General features: G+C 41.9%; 1 protein-coding gene across 2 annotated transcripts in view; it reads right to left on the reverse strand.

The window, feature by feature from the left end:
* Positions 1-24,962, reverse strand: part of GNA13 (G protein subunit alpha 13) — a 48,503-nt gene that overhangs the window by 20,656 nt on the left and 2,885 nt on the right. For both annotated transcript variants that reach the window (XM_075903964.2, XM_075903963.2), the window contains exon 2: positions 21,285-21,511. In XM_075903964.2, the coding sequence (XP_075760079.1) occupies positions 21,285-21,511 (227 nt within the window). The remainder of the gene's footprint in view (positions 1-21,284; positions 21,512-24,962) is intronic.

The raw sequence follows: 24,962 nt of genomic DNA on the forward strand, positions 1-24,962 counted from the left end.
AATATATGTATCCCCAGTACCTACAGTTTTCAGACAAATTTTTTCTACCATTGCAATACATTTGTTTAAACAACTTAATTGTAGCTGGGCGGATTACGTTTTTGGGTGTAAAAAGTACAAAAATAATAAAGCACTGTAAAACTTAACACAAAAAGATCAGTTCTCCAAATTTCAGTTGTATTGATGTACCCCCCAGACTTCTCTTGAGTACCAGGGGGTACTTGTACCACTGGTAGAGAAACTCTGGTCTATCACATTAACCGATAAGCAAAAGCTTACAGGTGAATCGACAACATTATTACATCTCTATGCCAAAGATATCTAAATGAAAGATTAGGAATTTATTCCAGTTAGTTTACATTTGGCAGAACTTTAATATTTATATCAGTTTGCATCCAGAGATCCTAAGTAATCTTCCCCCTTTCCCAACTGCAGCTCAGTAGATCTAAATGATATGATGTAAGAAGGAGTTGCCGCATCTATGCTAATGCTCTCAGTACTGCTGCTGCTAGAGCTACACCAGTGATAGTAACAATGGGAAAAGGAGACCTAAATAAAGGGCACACTAAGTCTGTGGTTGCTGGAAAACTAGTGAAATACCATGAACTACAATTCTAAGTGACTGAAAAGAACAGTCATTTTTAACACTAAAAGTTAGGGCCTACTAAGCACTTGGGAGACAGGAAACCTTTCTTTAAAAGACTCAATACCACTGCCACACAACTAAGCTGAAAGCTCATCCTATCACCAAGTCCATAAGCAAGAGCCAAGGAAGACCACACTTGGCATATCTGATATTTTTAAGGATAAACACACCTATCAAAAACTCCACAATCCCCAACACAATACAAACTTTAAAAAAAGTTTTGTTTCCAGGAACCATGCTATAAAATTCAGGTAGGGAGCACCTATGGAGAATCAGAGAGGTAACAGTGGAAGATTAGCATTGTTGTGTGGTTCCCTTAATTTTGGGAAATATCTATTCTATGTGGACTAGACCAACATGGCTAGGATATTATAGCCAGGGCTCGACAAATAATGTAATCTACTCGCCACGGGTGAGTAGATTACAACCCGGAAGAGCCGGCGCAGAGCCATCTGCGCATGCACAAAGCGCAGAACTGTGCGGCTGGCAAGCGGGGCTTGCCACTGCTTGGCGAGCCCTGATTATAGCTATAATGGCATAACCACATATTACAGACAGCCTACACCTAATCTGTCAGTACGGGAATTTGAGTAAAGGCAATTAGGATGATGGAAGAATTCTCCTGTCAACTGAACATCACCTGTAAATGGGAGTTGTCAGCATAGGTACATTTCTCAATGGTGTGGATTTGTCAAACCTGATGTAGCTAATGTTAACCTACATTTTAAGTGTAAACTAGGCATTTGTTTGGTCACGCATACACAAACATAGCATGGCAGAACTTTAAATGGAAGCCTCAATGTGTGTGAAATTGAAGTGAAAGCTATTAACTTTGCCATGTTTTTAAATTCAAGAACAATTTCAAGCAGCTCTCAAAGCATGGTCAATGTAAAAAAGTCACTGTCAATCATTCAGTGGCACATATACATTGCTTGAAATATGCTACTGGAATGGTTAAGAATAAAGATGTTCGTGACAAAAAAACTGGATTCAAGGACAGAATTCTGACAGCTTATGTGCTACAGTGTTTCACTTTAGGGCACAAATGTGCTCACGTAACAAGTAGTTGTGATAAAGCAGTATTTTAAATTACACTCACTATGATACACAAGATGCATGGCTTTCTGGAGATCAGGTATGTAGAGTGGCCTTACAAGATCTTCCTCTGTTCAAACAGTGGCCCCTTGCACCCTTGGTACAAAAGTGAAAATAGACCTCTACCATCTTGGATTTCAGCCAATTGCTTTGAATGCTCATGGATGTGTTCTTTTGTTTAAATGGAGTCAAAGTTGTCCAGGGCTCAGCTCAGTTGCAGACCTCAATCCTCCCTCTGATTCAGAAGTCTGTGTTAACCACAGGAAACTCACTGTTAAATAACTTGATTCATAACTGTCAAATATTCCATTTTCTGAAAGGTTTGATTCAGACAGCTTGGGTGCCTTCTGGAGTTGTGATCTCTTCTGAAGAAAGTCAAAGCAAACTATTTTTAGTGTGATCAAACAAGTCATATTTCAAACAAATTATGAGGAAAATGCCTAATACAGCCTTATTGAGACATACTAACTAGCAGCTGTCCTTTCAGTGTTATATTAGATACTTTACAAATCCAGCCTGTTTCCAAGTCCAATCCAGCCTGTTTCCAAGCCTGAGACACAGTCCAATTACCTTTCACCAGAAGACAGCAGTAATAACTAAATGTGTTTTCAGTCCTTACAGGAGAGGCTAGCAGATTATAAAAATTAGCAGGCTCCCAAAGTCCAATACTCAGTTTTAACTTAATAGTTCCCTTAAAAAACAAGCAAGCAGCGAACAGCTCAAGTATACTGCTAGAATTTAAAACAGGAAAGTATTAAAAAGCCCGACTAAATGAAACAACAAATGAATGAATGCGCCCTTTAAACCCAAACAGTTACTGAGTGGCACCAATTCACTGAAACATAAAGTGAATTAATTTACATGCAAACCAAGTAATCAAAGTTAAAACCAAGCCAAATTGTTCTTAGAATTAAAAGTTAAAGGATTTTAGTAAAGCATGTGCTTTGCTATTCATTCAATAGCATTTAAAGAGCCATAACTCAATTTGAAACAACTTGAAGACTAAAGTGTTCACATTTTTATTCACCTGTCCTTGTTTGGGCATAGATCCAATGGAGCAACACTGGACTGAAGTCTACTTTAAACATCTGGAAGAGGAAACCCCTTAAGGATTCGGGTTACCCTTGCATAAGGAGAGAAAGAAATGAAGGACATTCCCAATCGTGTGCACACATACAAAAAAAAAAAAACCACACCCCCACCACCTTAACAACAATGGCCCTGTAGCACCTTAGAGACTAATAAAAATATATATACGTAGTATCATGAGCTTTCATAGGCACAACCAACTTCTTCAGAGGACAAAGTGGGTTGTGCCCATGAAAGCACATGCTACTGTTAATATATTTTTTGGTTAGTCTCTAAGGCTACATCTACACTGCAATGCTATTTCAAGATAGAGTATCCCGAAATAGCTATCATCCTGCATCTTCACAACAAACCCGCTATATTGGGCTTGCTATTCCGATGTCCCTGTAAATAGGGATGTTAAATTTCTATTAACTAACTAAACAAAGTCGATAGGATTTCCATTGACTATTCGATTAGTCAATAAGGACTAGGGTAGCGTTCTGCCTTTGGAATGTACAAGAGCCCCAGCGGGGACTCTTCTACATTTCAAAGTTGGAACATTGCCGCTGCACCCCATCCCCTCCCACAGAGCTGGAGGGAACTGGGCTTTTAAGCTGGCTCCCCACAGCACCACCTCTCCTCCCCCCCTTGCTGCCTCTTCAATAGAGGCAGCAAGAGGGGGGAGCGACTAGTTGATCTGCCACTTACATCCCTACGGTGAACCTCATTCCACAAGGAGTAAGGGACATTTTGGAATAGCGAGTTATTTCGAAACTTGGGGCTGTGTAGACAGTAAGGATGTGGAGGACTAGTCAACTATCCAATAAGCAAATGCTTGTTGGATAGTCAAACTTATTGACTAGTCCCCCCCCCCCCTCCCTTTGCTGCCTCTATCATAAGGTGGGAGGGGAGGAGAAGGGGTTACTTCCAAGCAGCAGTGTCGCATGGAACCTGGGGCCAGACCCCGGGCTTCATGTGGCGCTTTCGCCTTTAAAGTGTAGCAATGGCCTTATGGCTGTTTCTACACTTCAAAGGCAGAGATGCCCTATCGACTAGTCGAATAGTTGATGCAAAATGCATCAACTATTCGATTAGTTACTTGCAATTAAACATCCCTAGTAGACAGTGCCAAATTACAAAATAAGGTATTTCAAAATAAGATCCACAATTTGAGCTACACAAACTGCGTATCTTATTTCAAACTATGGTGCAGCATAGATGTAGCCTCACATACTACAGGACCTTTTTTTAGTTACAGACTAACACAGCTATCCCTCATTTCTAATTTCAAGTAGTCTAGGCTTTAAGGCACCCACTCAGTACCAATATCTTCCCTCATTTCTTAAACTAAGAGTACAAAGCTTTCATATGTTCCCGTGTTATTTTGGGAGGAGATAAGGCTAACCAGTCAGAAGCAGCGGCCAGTACTAAGAACAATAGGTAATCAGTGCTGATACTACTGAAGAGCATCTGGGGATGGGGTGCAAAGTGCGCACAAACTATGAAGAGGAGGGAAAAATGCAGGTAACTGGTTAGGAAGGCAGGTTCAGGGGGAAATTAGACAGAATCCTTAACTCTATAGCATGCCAACACCATAATAAACTTCAAAACTAAATGTTAAGTGTGCATGCTTTTGTTTAATGTCTTATCTAAATACACAGCATATAGGTGTGGGTTTTGGAATACAAGGAGCCTTTGGTTTATTTCCCCAAACTCATACAGGTCGTTTCAAAGTGGGTTGATCATTAAGCAACACAGCTGCTACCAATGTTACCACTTGTAGTATTCTCGAATCTTAGCAACAAATATAGTTAAGTTATTGCTGAGTTAGATATTCACCTTAACTCAACTTCCTTCATTGTTTATTCTGGTCTAGTTTTATTGGCCAAACAAAGTCCTCTGCTGCAGCTTTGATCCTGCTACCATTGTCCTTAGTTTATCAAAATTGAGTTTGCCCATGCCCCTGCATCTGCTGAGTGTGACACTCATATACATCCAAAGCTACTCAATTCCTCTCTCGTGGCCTCCTGAAGCCATGAGACCTTTAGTGTCTATAAAATCATAGATGGGCCTACCAAAGTCTGCAGAGTAACCTATCACCACAGTCACTCACTCACTGGCTTCCTATTTCATTCAAGAATCCCTTAACTTACCATTAAGATTTCAGGGATTCTGTGCAGTAATCCCTCCCTCACCTCAAATCCAACTACTCTCACACTATTCACACCTCCCACCTCTCCACAGTACAATAGTGGGTTCTCTCTGAGTGCAATCTTTGCCCATGTGGGGAGCTGCAAGTAGAAGCACCTTTTCCCCAAGGAGTTCAGTGCCTTGGGTGAGTATCTTCCATTTTATAGAGGGGGAAACTAGGTCACAGGCAGGTTACAAAAGTCACAAAAGTCAGTGGCAGAAAGGAAAGAACTTGTATCCCTATTACCACTATTATCCTCTAGTCTCAGAAAAGGTAGTCCATTGTTTAAACCCATTTGTAAAAGCAAAAGCTTAATGTTATAGAACACACGCATTCTCCCCACCCACTGCCCATGCCAGTACATTTTTAGCAGGCTGGCCAGCAGCCTGGCTCAGTCCTGTTTTGCGCAGGGTTTGGAACCTACCACTGCTGCAGCTCTGCATTTAAAGTGTAGGAGACAGGCAGGCAGGCAGCCCAGCTCAGTTCCAGCTCATGCTGGGAATTGGAGCTCAGAACTCACGCTACGCAGGACAGGGGCTGCTGCCACCCCATGATGCTGCATCTGCATCAGAGACAGCAGCGACAGGCAGCTGATCCACAAGGGGAGCTGGTTTTTCAACTGGCTCCCTTTACGGACCAGCTCCTGCCTGGCACTCCACACTGTTGCCACTGCTCAGAAGTGGGGCTGGAACACAATGGCTCACCCTCCCCTCCCCCCCGTGGGACGACAACAGAATAGTTGAGTAGCCGATAAGAATTTGTGATGTTAATCACCCATTCAATTAACCAATATTCAACATCCCTAGTCTATAAAGGCAATGGAGTAACAAAGCTTGTGTCATTCAGAGGTCATTAAACCCCTATCCCCAACAAAAAAAGTCTGCCATGACAAATGCTAGCGTATACAATGTCAAACTTTTACCAAAAGGACATGGCCGTGTGACTAAAGCCTGTGTAGTGTAGACAAATGCTAAGAGTGTTAGGCTACAGCTACACTGCCGGCTTTGCTGGCAGTAAGTATGCAAATGAGGCACCAATTAGCATATTGCCACACCTCATTTGCGCAATTCATGCAAGCTGTTTTTGCGGGGGGGGAGGGGGGGGGGGGGGGGGGGGGGCGCGTAGTGCTGTTTCCTGTTAGATGGATAAATCTCCTTTTTAGGGGCATAAGGATCTGTCAGGAAAAGGGGTTTTTGCACAAAAAGAAAATGTCCAGCCCCCCTCGCAAAAACCCTTTGCACAAAAACAGCTTAATAAATTATGCAAATGAGGCACTGCAATATGCTAATCAGCACCTCATTTGCATACTCTATGCCAGCAAAACCACTAGTGTAGACAGCCTTAGACTGGTTGTAGCTCCTTGGACAGATGGAGCATGTCAATCACAGATTGAATCTGCTTTCACAGAGAACCCCAAAACAAGTGCACCACAACTTGCCCTACATCTTTTCAAACCGTAATCTTATTTCCTTTTTTAAAGCACTTTGTGCACATTAGAGGCTTTGAAAAAAGCCAAACCTCAATTGGAACTTCATCATGAAAAAGAAGGCTTCACCTCTACGCTGCTTGAACTCCCCCTCTTTCAGTATCGGCCCTGAAAAGACAAGCTTCAGACTCAAATCAGAATGAAATGTGAAAATGTTTTGCTTGTTTCTGCTGTCTGGACAGTGAGAAGTAAGGAATCAACTTTAGTAAAAAGACATGTAAATTAGGATTAGAATTTTTCATTCGTTAAAAGGATTTCACAACAACTAAGCAGCAACTGCATGGTTTTTCAAAATTCAGAAAGTATCATTTGGATTTAAAGAGACTTCTGCAAGATTTGTGATCCAACCATTACACTAATTTTATACCACATGAAAACTAAACATGAGCTAAAAGTGCAACAGACAAGGAAAACAAACTAGTAAAAAAAAATCACTGGTGAAACAAGTTTAACATTCAGATTATTAGGCTGGGTTGATTTGGTTGAAATTGGTCTTGCTTTGGGCAGGGGGCTGACTCCATCTTCTCTTCCAGCCCTATGATTATTCTGATTTTTAAACTACAGGTTCCCAAACCACTGTCCCACAGACAAAAAAAGCTGTTCTGTTCTCTTTTGAGCTCTTACTCTCTCCCATCAAGGATTCTAAAAATACACCGCATACCTTCTGGATATTACTCTTCTATAAGACACATTGTAGTTACCCATGCCACTGCAAATAGGAGGGGAAGTAAGGACAGGGACATACAGACAACAGTGATTCTAACCTAAAGTATATTCAAAAAAAAATAGCACAGCATTAATCCAAGTTATGATCAGGGCTGACAAACAGTGGCGAAATCTACTCGTCAGTCCCACACTGCGCATGCGCGTGCCGCCGGTGAACGGGGCAACCAGCTGAAATCTACTCACCACAGGCAAGTAGAAACAGCAATTTGTTGAGTCCTAAAACTGATTTTACATGGGTCATTCAAAAACTCACTACAGTAATTTGAATTTAGTAAGTATCACCTTGAGTCTCAGATTTGCTCCAATTAACACTTTCATTCTTCCAGAGTTCAATAATATTCTAATTAACTCCCTATAACAAAGGTGGCCAAATTTACTGACCTTCCCAGCCACATATGGTAGCTTTCAGTTCAAGAGCTAGGCATACCAGCTCAAAGCTTCTGTTCTGAAGCAGGTTGGTGGGGCTGGAGGCTTCAGTCCTACAGGAGACACCTGCTGGCAATTGGAACTTTAGCAAGAGAAGGGCTGAAGACCTTAGTCCCAGCACATGTTTCCTGCAAAGCTGCAGCCCCTAGATCAGGGATGGGGAAATCTATGGCCCATGAGCTAGATCTGGCCCACAGCTTAATTTGATCCAGCCCACAGTGAGGCACGGGTCTGTCTCCCTTAGCAGGGAGAATGGGTGCTCGAGCTCCAGCCAGGTCCAAGTTCAGCACATTCTTTTTGATTCTCACTTGTGCGGGTCCCTAACTTACTTTCTTGTGGGTCAGTGGCTCTCAACTGAAAAAAGGTTCCTCACCCCTGCCCTACATTGGTCACCCCTGCCATATAACTGTTCAAAGAAATATGATCAAGTTAAAGTTTTAAGCCACAGTTCAGTTTACAATAAATCAAGGTATTCTAGTTTTGAATTCCCTCTGTACAACAGGCAATCAGGGTTTTACATTTTCGCTAAAATGGACAAGAGAGCCTGCCAGGCAGTGTACCTTGTGTGCACAGAGGACCGGGGGAGGAGCAGGGAAAGGGTAAGAACTATTTTAACTAAATAAAACACTTGGAAACTTACTACTGCTTCAGAGTGAGAAGAAGAACAATTTTCCTATGAACTGGATGCAAAACTTCAGCTTTGTTTTGCAAATGGCCATTATAAAAACATTTCAGTCATTAACAACGGGAGATACTTTCAAACCAGAGACCCAGACAGCAAGATGCATCACATTAAAGTCACCCAACTGATCCAAGGCTTCAACAAAAGTTGAACAGCACTGGGCTGTGAAGAGACTTGCACATGCATACAGAATGTAAAGAAAATCCAACGCCCAATATCCATTGAGCCTGGAACAAGTTTTTAACTGTGACAAAAGCTTAAACATGGATGACTATTTTCTATGTCTCAGTTTGCCACAGCAGTGCTTCCAACTGAGGCTGACCTCCCTAAGACCATTCCAATCTCTTCCACAAAGTCTCAAGGCAGCCCAAGGCATGGCATGGCAGATAGTAACCATTTGGCCAGAGCATACCATTTTGCACTTGCAGATCCTTCACACTCAGATATAAAATTGGGAATGTACTGTTTCACTTACTGCAGAAGTACTTGCCTGCAGCAGATACTTTTGAACTACTACTATTTGGAATCCTTTTCTACAGTGAGACGACACTTCAGGCCAGCACATCCAGAAATCAACTGGGAACACATACAATCGAAGACCAGATTGCCACCTCCCAAGTACTTTTTTATACTCTGGAAGCATCTGTAAACTTCAGGTGTCATGTGCAAAACCAACTAGAACTGAACTAATGCACCGTAAACATTTTTCCCCTCAGTGCACTGACCAGCTGGCTCCATGACATCATGCATTTGCAAGGCTAAATTGCTTTTAATCTAGCCCTGAAGCAGCAATGAATCTGCAAATCTGTTGTTTGTCATTCAGAACTATGTTCCCTCCTAAAAAGTTTGGACAAAGCTTGGCAAAGACTCTCTCAAGTGTACCAAAAGCATGACAAGCACTAGTCTGACACATGAAAACAAACTTAAACAACGAATGGTCTGATAGCACTTTACAGACTAACAAAACATGTAGATGGTGATATAAGCTTTCGTGGGCAATCTGAAGTGGGCTGTGCCCACGAAAGCTCATGATACATCTATATGTTTTGTTAGTCTGTATAGGATAAACAAACAAATGGACTGGCAGCACTCTATAGACTAACTCGGCTACCCCCTAAAGCACATGGAAGTGTCAGCACTATAAAGTGCTGCATTAGAATACAAGTTACAAAGGTTAGAACAATAAGTGGTTAAGTCACCTTCCTATATTATGGGCAGCCAAACAGACAACTTGTTATATTTAGTGCTGTGTGTGCTATGCAGAAGACAATGACTAGAAAAATCATAGAACACTAGAACTGGAAAGGACCTTGAGAGTCATCGAGTCCAGTCCCCTGCCCTCATGGCAGAACCCACTACTGTCTACACCATCCCTGATGGACATCTATCTAACCTGCTCTTACAAATCTCCAAAGATGGAGATTCTACAACCTCCCTAGGCAACTTATTCCAGTGTTTCACCATCCTGACAGTTAGGAAGTTTTTCCTAATGTCCAACCTAAACCTCCCTTGCTGCAGTTTAAGCCCATTGTTTCTTGTCCTAGAAAAGGAGAGATTCATAAGACTACAGACCCTACTCATCAACTTGGGCTAAGTATCCCTTATGGTGAGGATCATATTTTATAGCATCAATTCTCTCCCCATCCAATCTAATGAGAAAGACAGCAGACCAAATATATACTGGCTGTTTCTACTCAGTCAATTTGATTAAAATCTAGCACAGTGGTTGTCACTTTTTTTTTAAAACCACACACACACACACACACACACACACAGGTGACCCCCTTTTCACAGCAAGTTTAAGTGTGACCCCGCCCCATTTAAATATTATAAGTGCTTTTAAATTAACATTATAAGTGCTGAAGGTGAAGCAGAGTTTGTGGGTGAAGGTTGCCAGCTCCCTGTCACTTCCCATGTAATAGCCTCCAATCCCATTTGGAGCTTTCACCAACAGTATGAGAAGCTTTGAATGAGTTTTCCATTACTCAATTTAAATAGACTCTGGTTGATCAAAGACAATATTAAACCAAAGTAATTAAATATTTTTGTGGCCTAAGTGTGCTACGCGTTATAAACCTTTTAGTTACATTTAAGGATGAGAAATCACTACAGCTTGCAAATACACTATATACATTGCTAATTTTGTGCATTAACCATCTACAAATTGACACAAGAGCTGTGACTACAAAATCCTTGAGGGGGAGGAAGCTAAAGATCCAAGTCAAAGTCCAGACAATCCTGTGTACAGCATTCAGCTGTGACATGTCAGTTGCCTATGTGACAACAGAAATAGATGTACTAGGGCAATGGCTCTCAACTTCTGACTACCGTACTTCTTTCAGGACTGATTCATCTAGTGCATCTCCAGGTTTCACCTCACTTAAAAATGACTTGCTTACACAGAAAGACAATGGCAAGTGTCATAGCACATTTCTCCTGAAAATAGAGAAAGCAAGCAATTTTAACTACACTATTACATATCAACTAGAAGACTTACCTGGTGTTGCCCAGATACTTCAAAGCAGGGGTCTTGAAGTGTGTGTGGGGGGCGCAGGAATCAGGGATTCTTCCAGGGGTGGCCCAGGGCAGCAGGGAATGGCACACTGCACTCACTGGCTTATCCCCTGGCCAGGGAGAGGGGCTCCCCCTCCCCCCCTTCCAGCCCTGCCAGTGGGGGCTGTCTACCAGGAAGGGATGTAAAAGAGTAGTCAAATAGTTAACCCTAAACTTATTGAGTAGTTATCAGATAGTTGAGTTGACTACTTGCATTCCTCCCCCCTTGTTGCCTCTATATCGAAGGCAGAGGAGAAGGGTCAGGAGAGGCAGATGCGCAGTGTGGGACCTGGCGCAAGTGGGAATTGAAGCAGTCCCCACTTGTGACAGGTCCTTGACTGCTGTGGCTCTGCCTTTAAACATTCCATACATTTAAAAGGCAGAGCTGTCTGGTATGAACTGGGACTGCTTAGTCCTCACTCCCACCATGCCCAGGAGCTAAACCAGGTGTGGCTCTGCAGTTGAAATGTAGTAGGAGCTGCATTTCAAGAGACATGAGACTTCGGGCATGCAAGACCAATCAGACTCCTGAAAGGGAAACACTTGTCTCAGAAACAGATGAATTCAGGTAACATTTTTGAAGCAGTACAGTACATTGTGTTCGGAGGCTGTGAAAGTGGGTGTTTATTTGAATGGGTTTAGAGTCCCAGACTAAGTCTACCCTGGTATTTTATAGCACTGTAACTTTCTCGCTCAGGGGTGTGAAAAAACATCCCTCCCACTAAGCACAGCAAGTTACAGTACTGTAAAGCACCAATGCGAACCAGCTTGGGAACACAGCTATTCCCTTCGCACCATGGCCACAATTTCAGTTTAAAGTGCTGCTGAGGCTGTGCTTTAAACTGTTAAGAGCAGACAAAGTCCAAGACTGCTTGCTCTAAAACATGCAAATGTAAATGGGGCTTAGCATTCTGAGGACAAACGGGTTATGAGATAGTCCAAGAGATTTTTAGAAAATCCCTTGAATTCTTTAGCTTTCAAAATTCCTTACCCTTTTCAGATGCATATACCATGTGTCATCAGTACAGACATCAGTTCCAACACCTACAGGCATAAATACTTCTCTACCTAACATACACCTTTCTTCCAGTTGCCAAGTCCCTGACCTTCAGTCTCTGTGTATTCACAGAAAATGGCCAGCAACTGGTCTTGGATTTGCTTTCTTATTAATGTAGTAAGTTTAGCTTAGAAGGGAGAAAAGATGTCCACCTTCAACTGCTCATTTTTGGCTGCATATATTTGAAGTGGGCTGTGCCCATGAAAGCTCATTATATCATCTACATGTTGTGTCAGTCTATAAAGTACTACCAGACCATTTGCTGTTTAAGTTTTTACAATGTATTTGACAGCCAAAGCTGTTTGCGCATGTGTTCCAAGCAGGGATGTTAAGTAGTGATTAATGTGTGGGTCAAGTAGTTGATGGAATTTCCATTGACTACTTGACTAGTCATTAGGGAAAGGCAGTTAGAGCCCTCACTTATGGGTCTCAGCACAACCCCCTCCCCACCGCACTCTTAAAGGGACACAGAGGAGCCTGCACGCAAAGACGTTGGCTCAATCTCTGATCCCCTGCAGGGTCTCAGAACAACCCCCCACTGCCACTTTGCATTCTGAAAGGGACAGAACAGTGGCAGCCAGGTCCAAGGGGGTGTCTCAATACAAGCCTCCCCATCCCACCACCCCAGATGCTGTTGCTCTGTAGGTTTAAAAATGTGGAGTGGCAACTGCTTAAGCTGCCGCTGTTCTGTTCCTGTAAATATGCAGAGTGGAGGGGGGAGGAAGGGGAAGTAAGGAGACAGCAGGGGAAGCCTGTGTTGAGACCCTCTGGCCAGCTGCTCTGTCCCTTTAAAAATGCAGAGTGGCAAGGAGGCGGGGCTTGTGCTGACACACACACACACACACACACACACACACACCCCCACCCCCCCCCCACTCCGCAGGAGGCGGCAGCTACTGCTGCTGCTGCTGTCATTCCCTTGAGTGGTCTTACCAAGAGGCTTACCTTGAGGGATGCTAAAGCAGACCCTGCGTCTTGTGCCACCGCAGACCATGCTGCACCCCAAAAGCAGCCAGCAGCAGGTTCCCAGTGAATGGGAGTGTGGAGCTAGTGCTCAGGGCAGGGGCATTGTGTGAAGCCCTGTGCGCTCTCTTCCTCCAAGCACACACCTAGGAGCGGAGTCTGCTACTGGCAGTTTCTAGGGCCTAGCGCACTCTGCAGTGACACGACAGGCATGTAGCCTGCTGTAGCACCCCACTGGTCACCTGATCCCCTGCAGTAATGGGACAGTGCCTGACGTAGCTTGAAAAGGACAGTTCTAGAAAATGTAGTAAGGTCAGCCATACTTATGTTTTCTCTATGCTTGCTTTGGGGGTTAGGCAATATGCTCCAAGTTAGAACTTCCTCTGCAGTTAGGTTTATAGTAGGGAAGCTAGATATCAATTAATTTAATAATCATGTAATTGGATCAAACTTAGAGTGATTACACACTCAACAGGATTATTTGATAGTCCCTGGGGTGGGGCTGGCAGCCACTGCACTCAGAGCCCTACTCCTAGGGAGCCCCCTGACCTACCTATCAGTGAGGGGCCCAATCTCCCCATGGACAGAGACTGTGCCGGCATCCTCTGGAGCAGATTCTGTCCATGGGGAACCCAGGGCCTCTGCAGCAGCCTTCCTTACCCAGAGGCAGCAAGGGGGGGAGAGGAGGAGGAGAGAAGAGGGAAAGACATAGGCAGCTCCACCAGGTCTCTGGCAAACTGCTAGTGATGGTCTCAACTGGAAAGATCTTGTTATATTTTTACATTTGGGAGAGCCAACTGCAACGTTTTGGATATCCATTTCACACCTATCAAAATACAGTTCGTATTTCATAAATCCCAAAGTGTATGAACCATTTTATCAGCTGTCCTTTACCAAAAAACAGAAGGAAAATGAACCATCACTAGGAAAAATACACCCAGACTTTACATCACTAGCTAGGTATAGAATTGCAGCCACAAGGGGCAACGCGTGAGATGAACAAAGCTACCAGGAACATCATAATGTTTGCTGAGAAAACAGCATATTGACTTGCAACATGAAATTTTTTTTGGCCAGGTGTTGCAGAATTGCTCTGCAACACAAGCCAAACCAACTTGCACAAGGAGATCAATGTGCTATGTCACACCACAGCTCCGCAATTACTTTAAATTTTGTAACTAAATAGACAAGTTAATGGGACAGGAGGAAAGAATGTTGGTTAGGGGAGAATACAGTGCCAAAATGCAGTTACTGCACAACTGAAATTGCTGACGGAGAAACTAACCTCATTTTGGAAAATGAGAAAAGTTGGCACTTATAGTATGAAGCATCACTGGAATGAAAAATTTTCAGATAAATAGAGATAAAAAGAGCATAACCAATTGTTTGAATAAGTCTAGTCTATACCTAAAATTCAGCTTGACCCAACTGTATCACTCAGGGCTGTGTAAAATTTCATGCTCTTGGTGATGCATTTGGTGACTTAACACCCTACTGTTGACACCATGAGCTTGATGCAAGAATTCCTTCATCAAGCTAGACCTCAAGGTGGATTTACTACAGCAATGAAAAAAACTTGTCACTATAGTAAGCGTCTACATCTTCATAGACATACCTGTAGAAATTAAGATACCTGAAGAAATGCAAATATTTTTGGCCAAAGGCCCAGAATACCCTAATATGAGAATTCAGGCTTCTTCATGTTATCTAAAAGCTAGACTTAATACAAGTGTGAAGTTCTGCAATCACAAACAAATTAGGATATTTAAAAAACAAAATTCTGTTGACTTTAGAAGAATAGGTAGCAAATTCTCAAGAACTTTAAATCCTTCTGAAAATCTGAAAGACAATTTGGACACTGTCTCCCCCACTTCCCAGAATTATGAGCAATGTAACTTTTACTTCTACCCTTATCTCAGATGGGTGAGAGATGGCAATACATAGAGTATTTGTAGCCATGCTAGTCCCTGGATAGTAGAGGTAATCTTTTATTGGACCAATTTCCACCCCTATGACCTTGAGGAAAGAGGTTATTTATTATTATCTCTTCAGCAACCCAGTCACATGAAATCTAGTTACAGTAAGTTCTGTTCATGCCTCTCAACCAGCCCTTTAGGGAGTCATTCTTTCCAGAGAATATCAGGAATCATGATTTGTAACATTTTATCTTCTCATAGTAAGATGAATCAGGCAGAGAACTCAAATGTAGGCAATATCCCATAAGCATTTCCCCTTCCTTCAGCAACATGTAAAGCTACAGAGCAACTGTAAGCAAAACAGATTTCAACTGAACACACCTTTTCCTGTTTTCTATAATCTGATCTCACTTAGAGGCAATGCCACAAGTAAACAGGAATCCAGAGGTAATGCACATCCAGTTGTTTCCACACAACATTAATGCTGACATTAGCTGCATCTCACTGCAAATGGTGATTCCAAAGACCAATGTGGAATTAAGTTCATGGATGCAGTAAAGCATTTTAACCCTGACACTGCCAATCTTTGTAATTTACAAGTAGAGCAAAAACAGTGACTGTCCAGATCAGTGTCTTTCAACCAGTGGTACGAGTACCTTAGGGGTACTTGAGAGAAATCTAGAGGGGTGGGGGTGGTGTGTACATCAGCACAACTGAAATGGAGAAAATTAAATTTTGTTTTAAGTTTTTACAGCGTTTTATTATTTTTGTACTTTTTATACCCAAAAAAGTCATCGCCCGCCCCACTACGATTAAGTTGTTTAAACAAATGTGTTGCAATGGTAGGAAAAAAAATTGTATATGTCTGAAAACTGTAGGTACTGGGGGTACTTAAAAAAATGTAAGGGGTAGTTTATAAGAAAAGGTTGAGAAACACTGGTACAGATTACTAAGGGATATGTTGGTGAGCAATCACTCAAAAATGCAGAATGGGGAAATATATTAGGGATATAAGTGGTCAACCGGTAAGCAGGAGCTTGCTTTCCAGTTCAACAAAATGCTTAACAGGTTAAATACTTTAGAGCATTTTTTACATTTCTAGAAATAGATACTTCAAAGTGCTGATATCAAAACTCTAAATCCATCTGAAAAAGATTCTTCACCTGATGAAAAGCCTTTAAATCTCAGTTATAGTAATGACAGGACTGAGAAATTGAGTTTTCAGCTTGGTCCTGCTTCTCCCCCGCCTCTTTCAAAACACAGGGAAAAATTCTAGAAGGAAATCCTGCCTTCCCCCACCATGCTAGGAGCTTGTTTCCCCTGAACATGCCCTTGGATCCTTCTATTAGGATGCAGATACTCCCACTCTTCCATCTGTATTCCTGTGCAGAAGCACCTTTTCAGTACTAAAAGGCAACACTGGCACTAGAAGATCCCTCTTCAGCGGTCACTTTTCTTTGGGCCTCTTCTCAAAGTTAGAACAAACTGTTAAATTGCACAAATATTCCAACACTAGAAGCATAAAAGCCAGGAAACCCCTAGTTAAACTGTCAGCCACCCCTTGCAATTTATCATTTCACTTTCTCTGCGTTACCTCTTCCACATCTACCACCCACAAAAAACACATGCTTCCTCCCTCCACCTCCACACAAAACATTGCATACTTCACTCCAGGCACGTGGAGTGGTTACAGAGGGAGGTTTTGTAACTGATTGGAATGTTGACTTGGTATAGTCTTGAAGGATATTATTAGTGCATACAGCATAGATTATAGCTGACTATATTTGTGTGTCACGTAGGAAGACAGAGGGAACAGTTTATAATAGAATGTATTGGCTCAGATGTTTAATATTTATTAAGTGAGAAACATGGGATGTTGTGGGTTCTCTTAGCAGCCAATGACTGTGGTCAGGTAGCACTGCAGGGTTTGAGCAGAGGGAAGAGGTAGCATGAGTGTGGTGGATGTGGGAAGGAAAAGTGATGGATAAAATCAAGGTTGTGTATGCAAAGAGAGGCTGAGACCTTAACTAGGAATTTCCTGGCTTTTAAGCAGTTAGTGGATTAATCACTTGAACAGCCTGAATTGTTTTTTAAAGACATTGTTTGAAGAATTAGTCATTATAAAAAAGTGCTAAGCAGTACATTAAGCTTTATTTATCTTTTCATTAAAAGCTTTACCTTTTCATTGCCAAACAACTGTAAGTGTTAACGGATGGATCTTCATAAGCATCGTGAAATAGGCAAGTAACAGCCCCATTTTGCAGGTTGAATAACCCAAATTAATGGTTTACTCTAGAGCACACCAATTAGTGGAAAAGCTGGGATTAGAAGTTGTAAATTCCAGAGTAACCCTGCCTCTTAAGCAGCTACAGCTGAGATTTAACATCCCACCAGCACTGTATTAAGGTTAAGTTGATCCTTCAACTGTGTTCATCTTTAATTATCTCCTCAAAGCTACCCTTCACCAGCCTCCCCCAGGTTTCAATTTGTTACAAGGATGAACTCAGTGCTCTCAAATAGGAGAGATTTTATTGCTGCAAATAAGTTTGTGTACCTGAGATGACTACATCCCAACCCGCCTCTTTGTTGCTGATCCTCCACCTTCTGTCATTTAATTTAGTATTTTATAAAGTATATATTTTTAAAAAGGGGCAAGTACGGGCAGGTGATAAAATTTCTGGGTGTAAAAAGTACAAAAATAAACTGTAAAACTTAACACCAAAATTCAGTTCTCCAAATGTCAGTTGTGTTGACGTACCCCGCCCCCAGACTTGTCTCGAGTACCTCTAAGAGTACTTATACCACTGGCTGAGAAACACTGATTTAATTAAGTTGCTCTCTCCCCTTCAACCTTCCCATTGCACAATCTTCACTGCTTTCACTTTATTTCCTTTACTGCTCGGCTCTCAACTTGCTTTCTTGTGCCTTAATGTACACAATTTTCATCCATTCTTAGTTCCATTTCACCCTGTGCACGTGATCCCATTCCACTTATTCACTAACTTCTCTTAATCTGTCCAAACTCAAAATTACACCTGCAATATTTCCACCTGGCTGTTATTCCTATACCACCTCAAATTCAGTGCTGTGGAAACTAAACTGCATCATTTCTTGAAAACTTTGATCTTTAAAATTTCACTACAATACCTCAAAATGTCATATTCCATTTTCTCCTCCATGCTTCCCTCCTCAATTAAATAAAAAGTCCCATAATTACATCTCTTGCTCAAGTCCAACTCTTTCACTGTTGTCATCTCAAACCCCCGCAATGAGAGTCTGTCCAAGATTCATTCATCCCCAATCCAACAAATGAAATATTTTTTCTGAACTTTCATGGGAGCATAGGAGGAGATGCATACAAATTTCTATCCTTATTTCAAGGCCTTGCACAACTCATCTGTCTACTACTCTACTCATGTCTTCTCATTCTCTCCCACTGCCTTAATTACTCAGACTTCCTCCTAACCAACCTTTCTGTATCTTCCTCTTACACCACGCCACACACTTGAACAAACCCTTCAATCAAACCCACTAAAAATGCACTTCTACAAAGCCATTCAGCAATGACACAGCAATAATCTGTACTTTACCAAGCTGGCAATCATCCATTTGTACATGACAGAGCTGAGCTAGATCTACATTGTAAGCTTCCTGGGGCAAGAACCAAGTCTCCTCATAAGATTGCACACTATGATCACATATTGCACTCAATATAGTAATACCATTTATCTAGGTTCAGATTTACAATTTAGCATACATACCTTGGGATGAGTTTTTGGCAATAAGCAATACAAGTATAAACAAATGTTTAAATTCTTAATTCAGTCAAGGCAGATACTTTAAATTCTAAAAATACAGATTGCCAAGGCAGAAACAGCCTCTTTAATAGATGTACACACCCAAAGATACTAATTTGGGGACAATTTAATCAGTCTGATGAATTTTAGAAGAGCGCACCTACACTAGCTCCTACTTAAAACAGAACTCTGCATATGCCATAACTGTTAAGACACACTTCATGGACTAAGGAAGATTTGAAGCTAGCAACAGACAGGAACTCTTCAGCATAAAAGCTAATTAAAAACAGTAAGTGTGACTAATGAGAAAAGATTTTTCATGGAAAAGCTTCAAGATGAACAATGCCAAATCCTTTAAGTCACACTCAAACTTTTTTTTGTTGTGGTTAAGATGGCTATGCCATCATACTTTATCTGAACTATCACCTTCACAGATGAAGAGGATCCTGAGCACTGGTAAGTTTTACCTCTTTATAATTATTTCTAAAGACAAAATTATGTTTCTCTTCAACTTCTTGTGTTGGACCAGACTCCTTTTATAGTCATTCACACTTGCCTCATCAACTCCCCCACATCTTGTTAACACAGGTGGCAACCAGTCTTGGCAGGAATTGTACAGCATTGCTACTAAACTGGACACAATATTCATACCACCTGAATACTCACCCTATGTATGTTCTCTAGAAGCTAGTCTAGCCTCAGGGAAACAGTTTTTGCACAACTTATTGTAAATCATTTTACACAATAGCCCATAAAAGCTTAGGAGACATCAGTCTGTTTTCTAATAGGGGATTTACTTTTAAGACTTAAAATACACAAATCTAGGTTAATTGCAATTGTAACCAACCTGAAAGTGACAAATCAAAAAAGAGAATGCTAGCCTTAGTTTACCTACAGTGGAAACCAAACAGTGCAAACTTTGTTACCCTATCAGCTTTAACTTTGAAACAAAACAAAAATTCACAATATCAACACAGGTAGCAGAACTTTGTAACTTGAGATTTACTAAACAGAGTTAAACAGAATTCCTGTATCCAAGACTGAAGTGGTTTAACTTTTATACACGCAAATCCAATACCAAAGGCAAATACAGAACAGCAGAATAGCCATAAAAGAATAAAACTGATGAAACTTCCACTGGGTTATCACACTGTTTCTTTTGCCATCCCATATAAATACCTACCTCACCTAGAATCAAGCTATTCAATCAGTCCATATCTCCAACTGAACTTCAACAAAATATAGCCAATTACATGACACACTCAAAATGAATCAAGAATATACAGAAGGAATGCTTGCAACACTGCTTCAGATTAGAATATAGAAGAGTGGTTTAACCCCCCCCCCCCCTTTTTTTTTTTTCTTTCCTCCACATTTATTCTGCTAGGAGAAATAATGCCTGCAATAGAAATTATAAGTTCCAAATTTCCCTTTTAAAATTACACAGTGGAATAATGGCCTTGATAAATCTGATAGTGATAGAAATGAGAGGTGTTGGCTGTTAATTAAACCTGCAAGAATTTGCAGTGGATGTGGGAAGGGAACATGAAAGCAAAATCACAGCCATGTATTATTGCAAGGAAAGACTGAGAAGTAAACTAAGAATTTCTTGACTTTATAAATTGTTAGTCAGTGGATCAATCACTTGAACAGCCTGAACTATGAATTGAAAAGGAAAATCTAAATCCTTTGAAGTCAACTATAAGAAACCAAAGTCTCTTGCAAATTACACTGTATACACAACACAGTCTCAACTATACTGTTATTATTTAGCAAGTGGAAGCCCATTGTTTTAAGCATACAAAATTAAGTGAAATCACTTGTATACTAAAAAGAATTTTACAATGGATCAGTTATAAATTCAACATTTTTATTTCAAGTGTTATCAGAACTTCTGCTCTTTAGCATAGAGTAACACTAAATATGATTTTCAGCCAGGAATGGCTTTTCCTAGTTTAAAGGCACAATGACAATTTGTATCTTCATATCAGTTACATTAAAAATGAAGCTTCCAATTGGTTATCACCCTGTGTTTGTGTCATCCTTAACATCCACCCAACCTAGAATCAAGCAATTCAAGCAGTCCATATCTCCACCTGAACCTCAACAAAAGAAAATAGCTGATTAAATTAATATAATTTTTTTTAATGTAATCAGGAACCTACAGATGGAATGCTTGCAGCACTGCTTCAGATCAGAATACAGAAGAGTGGTTTAAACTTCTTTTCTATTAACTTTGCTAAGCATTCTCTTAATAAAACCACCACTTAAAAACAGATCAATAAAATATTAGATATGAATTCTCTCCGTGACATCATTTAGAAGACATATCAATGTACCGAAGAGGAAAAATGATCTTGCAGTTAAGGCATTGGAATGAGACAAGTCATCCAGACTAAATTTCTAGCTCTGTTATAAACTCAGAGTGTAACCAATAAGTCAACCTTTCTGAATTTTACTTCTCTTCTCCACAAAGTGGGGATTGTACTTCCTTATGTTTTGTTTCAGCTTGATTTACTTTTCTTGGTTAAAAGTAAAAGCTATTGCTAGCAAGCCTACTTAAAAGACAAGTCAATGATAACAACCTTAAGGAGGCAGATTTAATTTTGCATTTAATGAAAAATAACACACGAACACCACATTACATTGACAGAATTAAGAAAACCACATCTTACCAGTTGGAATTCTCTGCGTCTATCATAGGCATGCTGGATTCCATTATCTGCCCACAGTGATTTTATTGCTGGAAGGTACTGTAAAAAAACCCGAGTCTCCACCTTCCCTTGTGCCACCATCGCTGACCGAGTATCAAATGCCATCATCATATCCCCATTTTTTTGGTTGGCAGGATCACCCCAAGGAATATGAAGTTTCTCTCGAGCATCTACGAGGACTCTTATACCTTGAAAAAAAAAAAAAATTGAAAAGTTGCAGGATTAGATACAACTAGACACATGAGATATTGGAAGTAACACTACGTCCTGGGATCCTAGCTATTAAGGCTCTCCATCTTAGAACATGAAAGCTGACAATATCTGCCATCAGAAAATGAAGATCCTTATGAATAACACAACCAGCAATATTGTAAGGTCCAGATTACAAGGATTTAAAAAAAAAATCTTGTATGGACCATAAATAATATCCTAACCACCAAAGCAAGCAATATAAGCTAACAAATAGAAAATATCACAAGACCTATTTGTATGTAGCATTGTACCCCTGTTGGTCCCAGGATGATGAGACACAACATGGATGAGGGACAAGTGACAAACAGGCCTTGTAAAGTGACAAAGTGGCTGAAGTAATGTTTTATTGGACCAACTGTCAAAAGTCCTGTCTCTTCTCCCCTTCCCCGCCCCCCCCAAAAAAGAGTGCTGTATAAATATTAAGCTCGTCTCAGAGAAAGTTTGTCCAATAAAAAGATATTACTTCACCCACTTTGTCACTTTACAAGGCCTATTTGTCAATTTTCAAAACTTTAAAACCAATTTATGGTAGTTGATTTTACCTGGCAAGAGCCCAAGATTTCAGGCCTATAAATTAGTTATGTTAAGCACCATTTCAGAATACAGTGAAGTAGGTAGGATCCTGCATCTCCTTATCCTCCAAACATCGTAACATGCTTAACAGATAAGAACATAAGAATATCTATACCAGGTCAGCAAAAATAGCCACAACCTGACATGTCAGAGGGAACAGAACAATTATCAAAAGGAATAAAACAAAACGGTAATCCACCCTCTGTTGGCCAGTCCAAGATTCTGGAAGTCGGAAGGTTAGAGACACCCAGAGCATGGGGTTGTAGCGCTCACCATCTTCCAAGCACTTAATTCTTTCTTTTACCTACTATCCAAATATACTTTGTCTTCACAGCACACACTGGCAAAGAGTTCTACAGGATGACTGCGGGCTGCGTGAAGAAACTCTTCCTTATGTTTGTTTTAAACTTACTGATTATTCGTGTCATTGGGTCACCCATGGTTCTTGTGTGCACAAAGGGAACCCTTATTGACTTTCTTCACACCATTCGTGATTTTATAGACTTCTATCACCCTTCTTCAGCTGTCTCTTTTCCAAGCCAAATAGTCACAAACTCCTAATCCAGAGTTTCTTAAACTGTGTTCCGTGGCACACCGGTGAGCTGTGAAGCAGTCTGAGGTATGCCGCAGAGATATGGTGACCATATGTCCCCTTTTTTCTGGGACAGGCGCAGACTTAAAGGAGCAACTCCCTTCCTCCACCCAGGACCCAAGCAGCTCCCTTGGTGCTCTGCATGGGCAGCCAGAGCCGCTGACGGTGGCACACAGCGTCCAGAGCTCTGAGCTCCCATGCAGCACACGCTGCTGTTTGGCAAGCCCACACCACCATGTGGCCCTTCCCTCCCGCTGCAGGACTGCCTCCGCCATGCGCGGCCACCAGCACGGCCACGCCGCCTCCTCCTCCATACACAGGCAGCTGCTGCCGCTGCCACTGCTGTAGGGAGAGGGGTGCTGGTCAGAGCTAGTGACCCATTCCTGGGAGCTGCCACCAGAGTCCAGGCAGAGACTGCGCAGAGCCCGGCTGGAGCGCTGCAGAGCTGGAAACATTCGGGCTCTGCCGGCGCACTCTGTGTACAGACCTTTCTCCGCCCATCCCTTCCCACTCCGCTGGTGAAGCTCACTCTGCCACGCTCCGCAAGCCAGATCTGGGAGGGTGGATGCTCTCTAACACCCCCCCACACACACTCTGGCCACACTCCTCCTAATGGGAGCCAAAGCTGGTGCAGGGACTGGAATGCTGCACTAACATTAGCACCACAGGCGGCCCAGCAAGTGGTCCTGCCTTGGAAGCAGCTGGGCCCAGCACTGCGGGGACTTCTGAGGCCCAACAGACTCCAGCCCCACAAACTAGACGGCAAAAGGTGTGGTACGGGGCTCAGAGAGAACTAGGGAGAAGGGGCGGGAGAGGAAGGGGCTTGTGCTGAGGGGAGGGGGGCACGGCAGAAGAAGAAAGGGGAAGGCATCAAGGGACAGGGTGGAAGAGAGACAAATGCCAGGAGGCCAAGTGGAGACAATGAGGAAAAGGGCAGGAGGGAGGGAGGAGAGGTGTCAGTGGAGGTTGGAGGGGACAGGCTGATGATGGGAGAGGAGAGGGGAAGGGTATTGGGGGCAAGAGGAAGCAAGGGGAGGGGGAGGTGCTGAGAGAAGGGTTGAAAGGAGGGGTGAGCATGAGGAAGGCGGGGATGGAGCAAGTCATGTGAGGCACAGAGGGGCATGAAAGGAACTGTGGCAGAGGTTGGTGAGGGGATGGGCATCAGGGAAAAAGAGGGCAAGGGGGCAGGAGCAGTGAGGGAAGAAGGAAGGACCAGGAGGGTGCAGGGGTAAGGGAAGGTACAGGTGCCAGGGGGTGAAGCAGAAGGGAAGACACCCGCAGGGGAGAGACCAGCACCAAAGGAGAGAGAGTTCGGTGAGGGCCAAACTCATCCCCTATGGGTAGACAGGTGGTGGGAAAAGTTCTTAGCAGGGGTTACTTTTACTTCTGGCCATGTGTCCATCTTGACCTTGAGAGTCAGAGGCATAGTAAACCGAGAACAGAGTTCAAATGGCCGTCCTTAAAAGGGGCAAGCTTCCTTTTTTTGGCACAACAAAAATCCTTGGTGTTCCCCATAAAAAAAAATTGTTTGGTGTTCCTCAGTCTTAAAAAGTTTAACAAACACTGTCCTGATCTCTCCTAACATAGAAGCTAGTCCTCAGCCCTAATAATTTCAGTCACTATTCTCTAAATGTTTTCCATTTCCAATATATTTTTGAGATGGGGCAACCAGAACTGCATGCAGTATTTCAAGGTGTGGGAATACATGGCTTCATGTAATAGCACTGATATTTTATCTCTTTACTAATAGTTCCTAACAATCATCTTTTTCAGTTCCTGCTATACAGATACTTTCAGAGACCCAACCATCGTATGTCCTAGAACTCTTCCTTGAATGATAAACACCTGTTAGAAAATGATGGGATCTATGTAATAAGGATTGTTTCCAACAGCCATTACTTTGCACTCAACATTAAATTTCATCTGCCACTTTCTTGCCCAGTCACCCAAGTTTAGTGAGATTCCATTGTAACTTTCACAGTCAGTTTTGGATTTAACTATCTTGAGTAAATTTGTACCACCTGCACAATTTTCCATTTCACTTTTCATTTCCCTTTTGAGTGAATTTATGAATACATTGAACAGCAATGATCCCAGGATGATCTGAGGGTTCCAGCTATTTATCTGTGTTCATTGCGAAAACTGACGATTTGCATCTAACCTTTGTTTCCTATCTTTTAACCAGTTATCAATCCTGAGAAGACCTTCCCTCATTTGATGAA

This window comes from Pelodiscus sinensis, chromosome 20 (genome assembly GCF_052426305.1).
Source record: "Pelodiscus sinensis isolate ZL-2025 chromosome 20, ASM5242630v1, whole genome shotgun sequence".
Classification (NCBI taxonomy): Eukaryota; Metazoa; Chordata; order Testudines; family Trionychidae; genus Pelodiscus; species Pelodiscus sinensis.